Raw genomic sequence first — 13536 nt, forward strand, 5'->3', positions numbered from 1 at the left:
ATATTTTTTAACAAAAATATAGCATATTTGAACACCATTTAGTGACTAACCTTTGCAAGTACGGCAGTTGTTGTAGCAAGGAAGACATTTCCTTCCATCAGGATAATGAGAATCAGGACATGATGGACGACATGTAGAATTCAGAAGGAATGAGCTGTTATGGCATGATGCACACTGATCACTTCTTGGACCATAGCAAGAGAAGCAAGAAGATTCACATGCAATGCAAATTCCTCTGTCACTATAAAACCTTTTGGAAAAATATACAATACATGAGATCATTTAGTGTCCAAGTTTAAAAAACAGGTATTAAAATATATAACTGATAAAACTTTGTAATGTTGAGAGTCATCTAACATTCGTTTTATACTGACATTCACACACAAACCATTTAAAATATTTATAAAATTGCATTAATATGATCCAAAGTGAGAGACATTTCAACACAAATAACTACTTCTCAACAACCATCTTCCTTTATGAAAACTAAATATGGGAATTTGACTGACTTATTTAGTTATACAGTATTGATTAATAAGACTACACAATCATAACTCAAATCTCACAGGGCTTATTTTACATACAAACTACATTCCTATAAAAACAAAAATCTACACTGATTTAATAGACTTCTACAAATTGATCAAGGAAAACATTTTATAATTTTCTAGAGGCAAAATGATTTTTGAAAGAAGCCCAAATATAACACTTTCAAATAAGCTCATTAAGGTTAAAAGACAAGGCTGTTTTGATACCCTAACAAAATTACTGTACAAGAAAAAACTCCTCTACAAAATCATGAACCCCCCCAAATAAAATGTAAATGCCAAAAAGGTTATTAAAGCCCTTAAAACATCAACCTGTGTGTCTGTTTACAAGATAACACAATAGCCTCCCTTTATAATTCCTATGATATTCTACACATGAGTTTTAATTTCAGATACTGTACCTAAATTTTTAATTTCAGATAATGCAGCTTAGACCTAACCATGTGTTTCTTCACAAAACATTTTTGTTCATTGAATCTAAATCTTCTCTCTTATGAAAATGAAGTTTTGTCAATTGTTCTACATCTTACAAGCCAATTATATAAAACTCCTTCATGTATGGTAAAAAATCTCTTAACATGTTATTTATTAAAGTAAATATTCTTATTCTTTAAAGATTTTCCATATAGTACTTTGAAATGCTGTATTGTACTATTATTAAACAGCTTTTACAAAACTGTCACATACCTGTACTCATTTGTGTGTCATATTTTACAGTAAAAATATAGGACTGGAAATACAGCATCAGCAATGTGGAAATTTAACTAAGATTACAGTGCAAAAATTATTTGCTTATGGAAAGAGAAATAACACTTTCTTACCCGAGTGGACAAGATGCTATGCACTGACTGTTGTATAAGTGGAACTTTGCAGAGCAAGACCCACATTCTTTGTAAGAAGTACAAGTGTGACAGCCATGAGGACACGGTAAACATCGACCTCGTAAAGCAAAATATCCATGAGGGCATGATCCTACACATTTTGACTCTAGTAAGAATCTTCTTTGAGCACAATGCAGACACTGGGAATCCCTAGGTCCAACACAAGCTAAGCAAGTGGAATGACATGGCTGGCAGAGTCCATCAAGCCCAGCAAATTCATCTGTTGAGATTTGCAAGGAAATTAGTGATACAAAATGTTGAATAAATGCTTCTTATTCAAGAATTTATTGCATTTCCTTAAAAAAAAAAAGAAAATTTTTCTCTTGTAAACCAATGGAACATGATTAAAAGAGCTCAAGGGTCAATTATGTTAGAAGGAAATACAAATAAGAAGAATATGACAAGAATCTCATATCGAAGTTAGTGACAAAAAGAAAGTTTTAAAAATCCAGGAAGAGAGAATCAAAACAGGTGTAACTTAGTTCAACCACTTACTCATGTTACAGTGATTTGATGAAGCCACACAACGACCTGATTTTATTCTCCATCCATCAATACAAGTAGTACAAGAATCTGCTCCATTACAGGTTGCACAACCTGCAGGACACACAAGGCACTCCCCAGTCACTTCTTCACCAAACGTGCCTGTCACAAGGTAAAAGATTTGTTATCTTTATGTTAAATCATACTGTACTAAAACTTACATAAAGGGAAATTCTGATGTCTTTTTGTAAGATCTCATGTAAAACTACAGCATTCAGTTTTTCACCATATGTTCTCACCCTGGGACATTTAACATGTAAAGCATATAATTCTTATTTTAAATCCCTGAACACTGTTTGTGTTTTTACTTACCATCAGGGCAGCGGAAGACACATCTACCTTTGTATTGGTATGAATTAGGTCTGCAGGTTGCACAGTCATTTTCTGAACCCCCTACACAAGTTTCACATTGTGGGTAACATGAGCCACATCTGTATAAAGAAAAAGACATCCATACGTAGAATCTGAAGTTCACCTGTAAACTATATTTCATGATTTAAAAATATAGTAACCATCACTATTTAGGATTAATTGTCAAAAAATTGTTACATAAACCTTGCTTTCAAATGTTGCTTGATAATACACATATCTTGATTCTGGGTAAACTGGAGTCTATTTTAACAAAATACAAACTTCACATATAAATGAAAAACACTTAATACTGTACTACATGCAGTCCCTGGGTTACGGAGTTCCGACTTTACAGTGCTTGGTTCACAGCGCTGTTAACTCTATTTTTCGGCACCCGAAGTGGTTTTACGGTGCCGTTACCCAATTTACAGCACTGTAACCTGGTTTTACATCACTGTAACGGGGCCGTAAGTGCTATTTATTCCCATTATAATTATGATGTTCCAATTTATGGCAATTTTCAGCTTACAGTGCGCCGTCGGGAACGGAACCCCCACCGTAAACTGGGGACTGTCTATACTGTATATACCAAAAACTTAGTAAATATTTTCACAAAAAACATTGAAGCCGTTAAACTTTTTATGATAATATTTCTCATTTAAAGTATGGATGTGCATTCACTTGAAGTTTTGTTATGTTAAGTGAACAATGATTGCGCTTTCCAATTGCCTTGTATACAACCTTTTAAAAAAAATGTAAAAAGTAGAGTCAAAACCTGAAGAAAGCCTCTGCCCAACCTCTTGAAAGAGTGATGATTAACTTCTAGTGAAACTGTCAAGTTTCTAAATAATTCTATGTTTGAATCTCCCATATAAAATAAAATAATTTTGTTCGATCATTACATACTTGTTATCCTGGGTTTCATAAAATCCTTGAGGGCAACTTGTGAGACAGGATCCATTCGCAAGAAGCAGATGGTGGTCACAAATAGTGCACTGTTCAGGACCATCACACTCATTACAATGCAATCCACAATGCATACAAGTACCGTCAACTGAAATCATATGAACAACAATCATACTATGTGATATAAGGGTATGAAAATTAAAAATATCAACTATACTCAGTGTGTAAATCCTCTATGCTCCTGCTATAAACTATCTTAGGAATGAAAGAATTACTCTTGGAACAAAAAGAATGCTGCAGAAACTGGGATTTTTATCTTGTGGTTACATTACTTGAAAATATGTCGTTTCATTTAGGGAAAATTCTATAGTCGACTTTTGTTCTTGCAATGAAACTGATTTATTTAGAGTAAGAAATTTGGACAAATTTGAATGAATTAACAAAAACTTGATTATAATATCAAAACCCAAGAAGAAAGCTTTCTTTCTATTGAACTTACTGACCTGAATAATAGCCCTGTGGACAAGTCTCAACACAGAGTCCAAGGTGTAGCACATAAAGTAATCCTGAATGACAGGCAAGGCACTGGTTTTGTGCTGGTCCACTGCACATAACACATGACTCATGGCACCCCAAACATTCTTGATTCTCTGAAGCATAAGTTCCCTCTGGACAGCTGCCTACACACTCACTGAAAATTCAAGTAAAGGTAATTTAGTTTTGCAGCAACATTAGAATAGCAATAATGACTGTAACATTTTCTATATAGCAAGGAGCCTTTGCAGAATGTAATTGGCATTCCATAATCCTATGTCCAATATAAATCATAACAGTAAACTCCAAAGAAGATAATAAAGGTATAATTTTACTGAGCTTATAAACATGCACATAAAAAATAATGAACTATCAAAATGAACAGGCCATCATAACAAACCCTTCAAGACTGTAGTGATGGCAAGCTCTGCAGTTGTTAGGCCCTGGACCTGAACAGCCACCAAGACACTGACTGTGACAAACTTCTGACTCGGCTACCTTCTTTGTACTGTTACTGCTAACGGCAGAGGCTATTTGGTTTGGCCCAGAGATAATTGTACCATCAGGAGTAGCAAAAGTGGCTTCTGGGCTGGATCCGGCAAATATTTGATCAAGGACGCTGTAAACAAAAATAAATTTTAGATATATTGAAAATAAAATATAAACACATAAGATTTATTTTTCAAATAGTTCTCTCTCCATTATATAGCTTTAACTACTGCTGGCAGATTATTCTTAATGCATGGATTGCTCAAAATCTACTGTTTACCTGCCATAAAGGGGTGGAAATATATCTGCTTCCTGGTTCTTTGAAATTATGTAAAAAACAAAAAAAACAAAAAAAAAAACATTGCTATTTCTACTACATCCTGTAGAGCAAAAGTCTTAATAATGTTATTTCATAAGATATAACTGGAGTAAAGGAAAATTCTGTCCTATGGGAACTGATATGCATGATATTCCAATAAATCTCTTTAGATATCCATTTTCCTTACAGCTTCAGCTAGAAAGTACACCTCTGACCACCACCTTTTTAAATGATACAGTAAGCTATATGCAAACTATTTAAGACAAAATCATACAATGGAAGCCAATCATACTTAATCATGAAATGATTAAAAAACTGAATTTCTGTATTATACTGTACACTATTTACATTATAAGGCAAGACGTTGAAATCTTCCCATCTAGAAACTTTGCTTCCATTCTTAACTGTCACTGGATATTTTTCACATTCTAAAATAATGTACGCTAACAGGACCAGTGGCAATAAGGCTGTAAAGTAATTAATTCTCTATGCTTTCCAGACAAACATAAGCAGTCACTGACACCAAATAATCAAAAGAATACTAATTTTCAGTGTAAATGCACATGAAGAAGAACTTACTGAAGTGTTACTAGACAAAAAGGAAGAAGTACAAGAGAATGGTCTACTTTCCATTTCTTTACAATTAAAAAAAAAAAAGCATATGAAGAGATGAATGTGTGAGCAAATGCTGGGACAAGGGAAAATGAAAATGTATACCAGTGTCATGGTAGAATGGAAAAGAGAACAGAAGTTTTGTTTCTCTGCTGAAAAAAATGAACTATAATTCTCTACTCATGATTATCAAGTTTACACTGTATTAAAAAAATTTCTGTTATATACACATCTTATTTTTTTGCATAGAACAGTACAATAATACAGTAATATGATGTATGTACAGCACAACTACACAAAGCTCAATAATAACATATCAACAATTGGATTCGGAAATATAAACCTTGTGATTTGAAAGATTAAATTGATATAATGTACACTATGTAAATACTGTACAGAATCTAAAACAGTACACAGAAATACTGTATATAGTATAAGTAAAGAAAGAGAATGCAATTCTTTATTGCAACATATTGTAAGTAGTTATAAAATTAGATGAACTTAGTCATAATGGTTAATAAGAGTTACAAACAAATACAGTTCCTACCAAAAATGAAAAACTAAGGGTTATTATTAGAGCTACAATAAACAAAATATTTTCTTGTTCCACCATATTTACAGTTAAAACGACAGGACCATAGAAATTTTTATTCCTTTGAAAACCTTCACGTCAAATTATATTCCTTTGAAAACCATACGATACATCATGAAGAGGCATGCAAACTGATGCAAATTGTTTAAAAGGTGATTATGTTAAGAAGGGGAAAAATTCTGGATTTCACATGAATTACAAATCACACAATTAAAAACTCAAGGGATCCATTAAACTACAGTGTTAGGTAATTTCCCCACCCAAGAGCTACCCAATATACAGATATATACATGGATATAATTCTAGAGTGCATCTCCTGGAAGGAATTTTAGTAATACACAGGCAAATTCAAACAAATACATAGTTGATTTAGTTATTTGTCAACGGGTGCACACTACAGATGCAAGAACATCTTCATCCATTTAATGCGTAGATTGTGAGGGCTGTCTGTATGTACAGTATCTTGCTTCTTTTGGAGGTCTTACTTTTTACAACATGCTGACCTTCTCAACACTTTTAGTACTATACCTAAATGTGAAGGGATCACTAGAGGGCCTTCTTGATGGGATGTGGGGAGCTGAGGCAGATTGGGTGGGGAGGACCAGAGTCAAAGAAGACAAAGGATCTGACCTTTGAGACTGTTCAGAGCGAAGACGACCGGGAGGTTCCCTTGTTCCGTGTAGGATGAGCTGCCATTGGATTAGGACACCTGTCAAAATATCTCTTGGTTACAATTCTCATTAAGTAAAGACTGTGACCCAAAATGTGGTTACTTTTGACTGAAATTTTCCTTGGACTATGTGTTAATTAATACAGTATGCTGATTGCTGTTGCTGTGTTAGGATTTTGTAATACTGTAATATGTAATACAACCTACTGTGTGAATATTTGCAATACATTTAATACATAACAAATGTAATACCTGGCCGAGGAACTTGTCGTGTGCCAGCATTGGTAACTATGAGTTTCCATGTGCCAGCTGCTTTTTCACCCCAAAAATGAACAGATAAAAATGGCCAATCATCAAATTTTTCTGAGAACACATCACGAGGTCTATCAAAAAGCAGTGTTGAAACCGTTCCTACAAAAGAAATAAAAGAAGAAGTCAAAGCACTGAAAGATGAAAAGCTTTATATTTTTCAGGATGGTGTATGTTCACCTGGCTCTCACCAGGCATTTCCAAATGAAATATAAAGTCATTATCAATAAGAAATAAAACAAGTTGACACAAACCTGATGGGGACACTAATTTAATGTTAATGTTCCCTCTTGGGAGGAAACGCAATGAAACTCTGGCTTGCACATGTTCCAAGTAACGCACTTCAGCTGAAGTTCCTGCACATCCATCAGTGACAATCTCTGCAACCACACTCTCTCCCATTATGGTAGGAATTCCCCTGCAAATTGGATTAGGTGTAATTCCATCTACCTCACTGACTGCTATGCCAATACTGTACTGTATAGTAGTAATCATATCACTCATGTTATAACAATCATTACAGCACTATTATTAAAATACATTCTTGCGGTTCTCTCTCTGATACCTTAAAATGATAAATCTTAAAAATATCATCTAAATTTGCCTCAAGAAAGAATCTTAAGAAAATGACTATACTGTAATCACATAGGAAATCTACAGACTAACATTATGAGACTGAAATGTTGCCAATGCAACATTTCAAACAAAAAATGATTTATCTAGCTGACAGCATTCTACATCATCCAAGTTTGTATATTATTACATAGAAGATACTGTATTATCTACAATCCTAAACATTTCAAGTTCAATGATGCAGAACCAATTCTACCCTCCTGAGGAAAGTCCCTTAAAAAATTAATCTTAAAAGATGCCGACATCATCATCATCATCATTATTTTTCATACGGCTGGTCCAAAGGATTTATAAAGTAAGATGCGAAAGTGCAGTAAGATAAAGAAGCTGGACAATCAAGTTGGAAGAGAATAAGGAGAATGGATGAAAATTAAAAGGTGGAAAGCAATATAGCCAGGGCCTGAGATGATGATGATAACCTTCAGTATCAGCCGTAGTGTACAGTAGGTGGTTCTCCATTAAGGGGATAAGAAGAACTAGAAAAGCTATGGACAGCTTCAATATGATTTATATGCCAAACTAAAGGAACTAGGAATATCATCAGGATAATGATAAAATTTATAAAATATGGACTGGTATATCAACGAGATTTAAGGTCACAGCATTTGTGTCATAACACAAGTGAAAAAACAAAGTTTAATATATTGAAATGATGTCATTCACACTTCAATTTCCCGAGAAGACTGTATGATGATAACAGATCAGTATCGAACTTTGAAACTTGAAGAAACCCAAAACTGGAGAACAACAAATTTGTTCTCCAATTTGTGGTTTTTTCAAGACTATGATGATTACAATGCCTAACAGCATTCAAATTAAGGTAAGTTCAATGTGGATCATGTTTATATAAACTACTGAAGCTTCACATCATGCAAATATGTATATCATGTAAATACAAATAAATAATTTATTGTAAACAAAAAATGAAGAAATGAATATAGTATACAGAAACATAAATAAACAAATTACTTAGTTAAAATTATCCATTTGATTTGTGCAATAAGGCAAAAAGTAAACTGATCACTACCTTACTTCTATAAGTATAATGAGCATTTTCTTTTAAATAAAACAAATATTAATTTTACTTTTAACTACTGTTTTTCTTGTCAAAAAGATTGTAGTTAACTAAATGAGAAGTACATGACCCCATTTTGCTATCTAAATTGAACCTACTGATAAAGTACACATATACTACATGATGAATGAATTAAAATGTTCGTATTTAGAGGAATTTCTAAAAATCACTGAAACACAACAAAAATCAACAGACAGTAAACTTTATACATTTAGCCCATAAGAAGATAACAAAAAATCTGAATCTGAATAGTAAGTCTAGCAGAGTATACTCCTCTTGATGATTATAAGACTGTTCCTCTTAAATCTTAATGAGAAAACAGTCTTCTAATGCATAAAGAACTCAAACATCAAGAAAGCCACATGAATATACAGCAATCATTTCCATAACAACTGTTTTATGCAAAAAAACTTGGGATTTTTTTCACTATCATAGTATACCCCATGTTTAGACACAAAAATGCTGATATAAAGCAAGCAAGATAGCTAAAGTTGGTTATAACAGAATAATTACTTCACTTATACTAAAAGTGACCAAAGTTCACTCTTGACTAAGTCTGACTTATGATATGACCCGAGGGGAAAACAGTATTTAACTACTTGTAAGAAATGTGCATGTGTTTAACTTCAAAATATGATCAGCAACCTTTTCCCATTTCAGTGCAAAATTATGAATAATCAAACTGCAACACTAAGTGCATGGCAAAAAGACTAATATTTAAGGAAAGTGGTGAGGTTGGAATCTCAAAATATGACAAAAATTATGCCAAAGTATTCATCATTAGCAAATCAAAGTGGTAGAGTAATCAAATATAACTACTAAATCAGAATTTTTAACTTTCATACTGCTGGGTGAGAGACTCTTAAAAAAAAAAAAACATGACCACATTTAGTAAATGTCTGCTAAACTTACACTAGTATCTTAAGTTTTATGAATCTTTATGTCAGAGCAGTACAACAAACTTACTTTTGAGTTCTGTCTTTAGAACTCTGGCATACATGCTGGGGAGGTACAGTTGTCCACTTTTCAGCAAGTTCAACCAGCTTCCCAGCATCCATTAGTCCATAGCCAAATTTGTGACTTACTGGAAAAACACAGAAATGTTAATGCATTTTTCAAATGTTGTATTAATCAAAATTTATCAGTTATCTAGTTGCATTCACTAAAATTTATCAGTTATCTAGTTGCATTCACTATCACAAAAATGTATTTTCTTATAACATCAACAGTCCCTTAACAATCATTCAAACTATTACTGGATGCAAACTTAGTCATAATGAGACTATCACAAAGATAAATGCCTTTTCTGTAAACAATGGATTCCTGTCTTTCATGCCTCATTTTCTGAAGAGCCGCCAAAATATGCAGTGATTAGTCCTCTCTCATAATGAACTAAACACTTCAAAAGGTACTTTCATTTCATGCAGGATTCTCAAAAGCCTTTCAACAGTCCTCAAGCTATAAGCCATTTGGTGTTCTTAAAATATCCCCTCCAGAAGACTACTTGACAGATATAATAAAATTGTTTTTTTATTTCTATACTGACAACGTAACATTCTACAAAGTAATCAAAGACCTATCTTTGAAAAACCAAGACTGTATTTTCGTACAGCAGCAGTTATATATGAAAAACTGTAAACAATAATTAGAACCTTATGTCCATAATGAGTTTTACAATGCTTGTAAAATAAAAATAATTTATGAAAAACAAACAGCCTTTTTCTAGTTTGCAATGACACTAACTTTTAAACTGATATTTTAATTTTTGTGTGGGCTTGGATGAATCCAAAATTGTTATTGGATAAAAATCATAAAACTGGACATTAATATCACATGAATTATAAACTCTTATTCCCTCTCCTATATTATTTAATCTTCACATTCTACTGTACACTGCAAAATTAAAAGCAAGCAATAACTGCTTTACCAGAAGGATAAAGTGAAATCTGAAAGTATGAAATAATCATCCCAACACCTTGTGCTGCTTGTACAGCACTGCTATATTTTTTAAAGTAGAAAATTATTTTCAACAGATCTTGGCTTCCTATCATTAAACTTGAAAAAAATTGTAAATGGAAGTTCATGTTCCTAGCTCAACCTGTTTACTGGTATTCCCGCCTGGAGAAACATTTCCAACACCTACCTCATAATTCCATTTCTTTAGTATGAGAAAACTTAACTGCTTTTAATCAAAACACCCCTACAATCATGAACCCCATTTCATAAAACCTCCTATCACCAGTTCTTTTGACATGCTATTCATACACTATTAGTCACTGTATGAATATCCCTTACCAGTTCCTTAGTCAAAATTATGAATAACATGAGACAGCACAGAAATGAGTACCATTACATGCCTTACATAACAGTATTACTTCACAACAAGTCAAATGCCCCAAATCGAGTCAACACTTACTTTACCTTCAGTAAGTATGATCTGTTTATGTTCTTAGTGTCCATACTGAAGTTGCTGGGGTGTTGCACACATGCGTGTCAAATCTGTCAACATCAACTATGTCTCGAGTCTTGTTTATGGGTGGCAGTTCCATCATGCTTGGAACACATTGCTACAGCTTGCTAATCCAAGAAAGCAACATTTATCAGGCTAAAACAAAAGAACACTGAACAGTTCTCTCCACAGCAAGCAAAAGCATGCATCAAAATGCTAAAGATAGCCAGCCTATTTTAGCTAATATACATTTATTGTGGAAACTATGCAGTAGTCAACTAGGTGTGATTCAAAACAAACGAGAAATACATAAGTGAATTCAATATCTAAGGAAATATTTTATTACATCAAATATTTCATAACATGTCAAAGAAACATTATTAAATTGATACTAAACTGCAACTGTCAAGCAAAACGTAGCAAGAAAATCATATTTTAAAGATATTAATTTATTGTAAACTGTTGCTGGTTTTGCAGCATAAAAACTGTACTATAATAGCAGCATGCATTATTGAAAGACTGTTAAAAAAAGCAGATAAAAATAACCCATATCAACACAATACAGTAGCTCCATTCAGTACTGTGGGTGATATGCACAATAATGTCAGCACTATGGGTGATATGCACAATAATGTAAGTGATAAAATAAAGATTATTTACTCTCCAGACCTGGCATTCATACTACTTAGTTCTGTACAGTATAATATATCTGTATGAAGTTATGCATCTTTATTCCACTAAAAATGAAAGTACTTATACCAAAGTGCACAGGTCACATAAGTATATTTATTTATAAGGCCTACTTTAGTAAAAGAATTTTCTTAATTATTGCAGGGAAAAAGCAGTCTTTCAAACACAAAACTATATAATACAGTAGTATCATTTAGAAGAACATCATAAGCTTTCACTTAAAATCAAACCTTGGTTATATCTTGAAGAAAAAATGGTTTAATATGTGCATTTGTGTTGAAAAATGTTAAAAGAACCCACAACACAGTTAGACAAACAGTTTTAAATATTAACATTAAAAATGAACCAATGACAACAAATACAAAGCACCTTGAATGAAGCCAAATTAAACATAAAAAAATGTTAAAACATATGTATGCAATGCACCTATGAAGCAAATCTTGTTATGCACACCCAAGACATAAAGCTGACTATATGACATTTATCATATTTTGCAAGCACTTCTACAGTCCTGCAAAGTATTGCTGTACTACAGAATGTATTAAAAGTTATAAAATGTATGCATGTTGCTTCCTATAGGATAATGCTCAACTACCATTAATTCATTTCCTAAAAAAATTTCCACTAAGCTACAGTATTAAGCAATTACCTTAGCATAGCAAAGCAACAACATGACACATTTGTATTTACCTTACAGCAGTATACTTGACCATTGCTTGACCAAAATAATATTCTATGCCAAGTACAGTGCATAACATTTCTTATATTAAAGCTAAAAGATATAGTGCAGTATCTACTAATACTCAACCTGTACTGTATTTTGTCATTGGCATTACTAAATGATGTGTACTACAGATCATGATTAAAAATATAAACAAACTCAGACACGAACCTCTCCGTCCTACACCATTAGTAAACCATCCATCTTCTTGTCTTAGGGGCTCATACCGAGAAGTCATGACAACGATGTGTTGCATGTCCCTCCAAGTGAGGTCAGGATTGGCCTCTAAGGCCAAGGCACAAATGCCAGCAGCTAATGGGGCTGAAGCACTAGTTCCTAAAAAAGGGGAAAAACAAAAACCTTTCAGACCAAAAATTACAACCTCTATTGGCAGTAGAATCAGAAATTTTACTGCCCTTAAACAATGTGGTCCCACCAAATGAAAGGCAATTCAAATAATTTAATCAAACCCAATGATATAACCCATCAATCTCCACATCAATAACACAGTCATAAAATTAATTAACTATCATGACATTTACACACTGAAGTAAATTATGGCAGGCTAGTTTGTGGTACTTCAGACAAAATCTAATAACTGTTTAAGAACTGGTTGATGTATGAGCTAAATGTGCAATAATTTGACTTTCATTTCCAGTTATGTGGAGTTAGACAGGGTGGATAATCTAGCACACCTACTAAACCAAAGCCTAAAAGATGAAACCCTACACTTTTTTCCATACTAATTCTTATTTTCTCTACAAGAAGTGGTAGATCAACTTTAAAATGAATACCTATTATGTAATGAAAACTAGGAAAACAAAAGGAAAAGAAGAATTCCATTAATACCACTGGTTTTCAACATCAATCTTTCCTATTATTGTGTTTAATGGTAAGTATTGTAAATAAGTAGCCTCAAGAATGCTACAAAAACTGAAACAATTTAGATGAACCTTTTCCTTCAACAGGGGTTTTCAATGCCAACATAATTTGCCTTTTACTTCTCATATTATTGCTTACATATAGATGTGAATCAACAACCAAATATTTAGTCAATCATCAACTTTTATATGCATTTTCTTTCACTTACTACTTTTTACCAGGTGAGTTTCTGAAAACTTGAGCGAAAAGTCTATTCTCATATTCTTCTTCTTCTTCTTCAAGAGAGAGAGAGAGAGAGAGAGAGAGAGAGAGAGAGAGAGAGAGAGAGAGAG

General features: G+C 33.1%; 1 protein-coding gene across 2 annotated transcripts in view; it reads right to left on the reverse strand.

Annotated features, from left to right (window-relative positions):
• Nucleotides 1–13536, reverse strand: part of Fur2 (furin-like protease 2) — a 583898-nt gene that overhangs the window by 15270 nt on the left and 555092 nt on the right. Inside the window, exons 9-20 of one of the 2 annotated variants that reach the window (XM_067111734.1) lie at nt 12494–12658; nt 9429–9546; nt 7009–7172; nt 6698–6856; nt 6406–6484; nt 4164–4382; nt 3733–3920; nt 3230–3377; nt 2285–2403; nt 1925–2074; nt 1370–1649; nt 51–250 (exon numbers count right to left, since the gene is read on the reverse strand). In XM_067111734.1, coding sequence (XP_066967835.1) covers nt 51–250; nt 1370–1649; nt 1925–2074; nt 2285–2403; nt 3230–3377; nt 3733–3920; nt 4164–4382; nt 6406–6484; nt 6698–6856; nt 7009–7172; nt 9429–9546; nt 12494–12658 — 1989 coding nt within the window. Of the gene's footprint in view, nt 1–50; nt 251–1369; nt 1650–1924; nt 2075–2284; nt 2404–3229; nt 3378–3732; nt 3921–4163; nt 4383–6303; nt 6485–6697; nt 6857–7008; nt 7173–9428; nt 9547–12493; nt 12659–13536 lie in introns of both variants that reach the window. The other variant, XM_067111733.1, reaches the window with a different exon arrangement.

Source organism: Macrobrachium rosenbergii, chromosome 11 (genome assembly GCF_040412425.1).
Source record: "Macrobrachium rosenbergii isolate ZJJX-2024 chromosome 11, ASM4041242v1, whole genome shotgun sequence".
Taxonomy (NCBI): Eukaryota; Metazoa; Arthropoda; class Malacostraca; order Decapoda; family Palaemonidae; genus Macrobrachium; species Macrobrachium rosenbergii.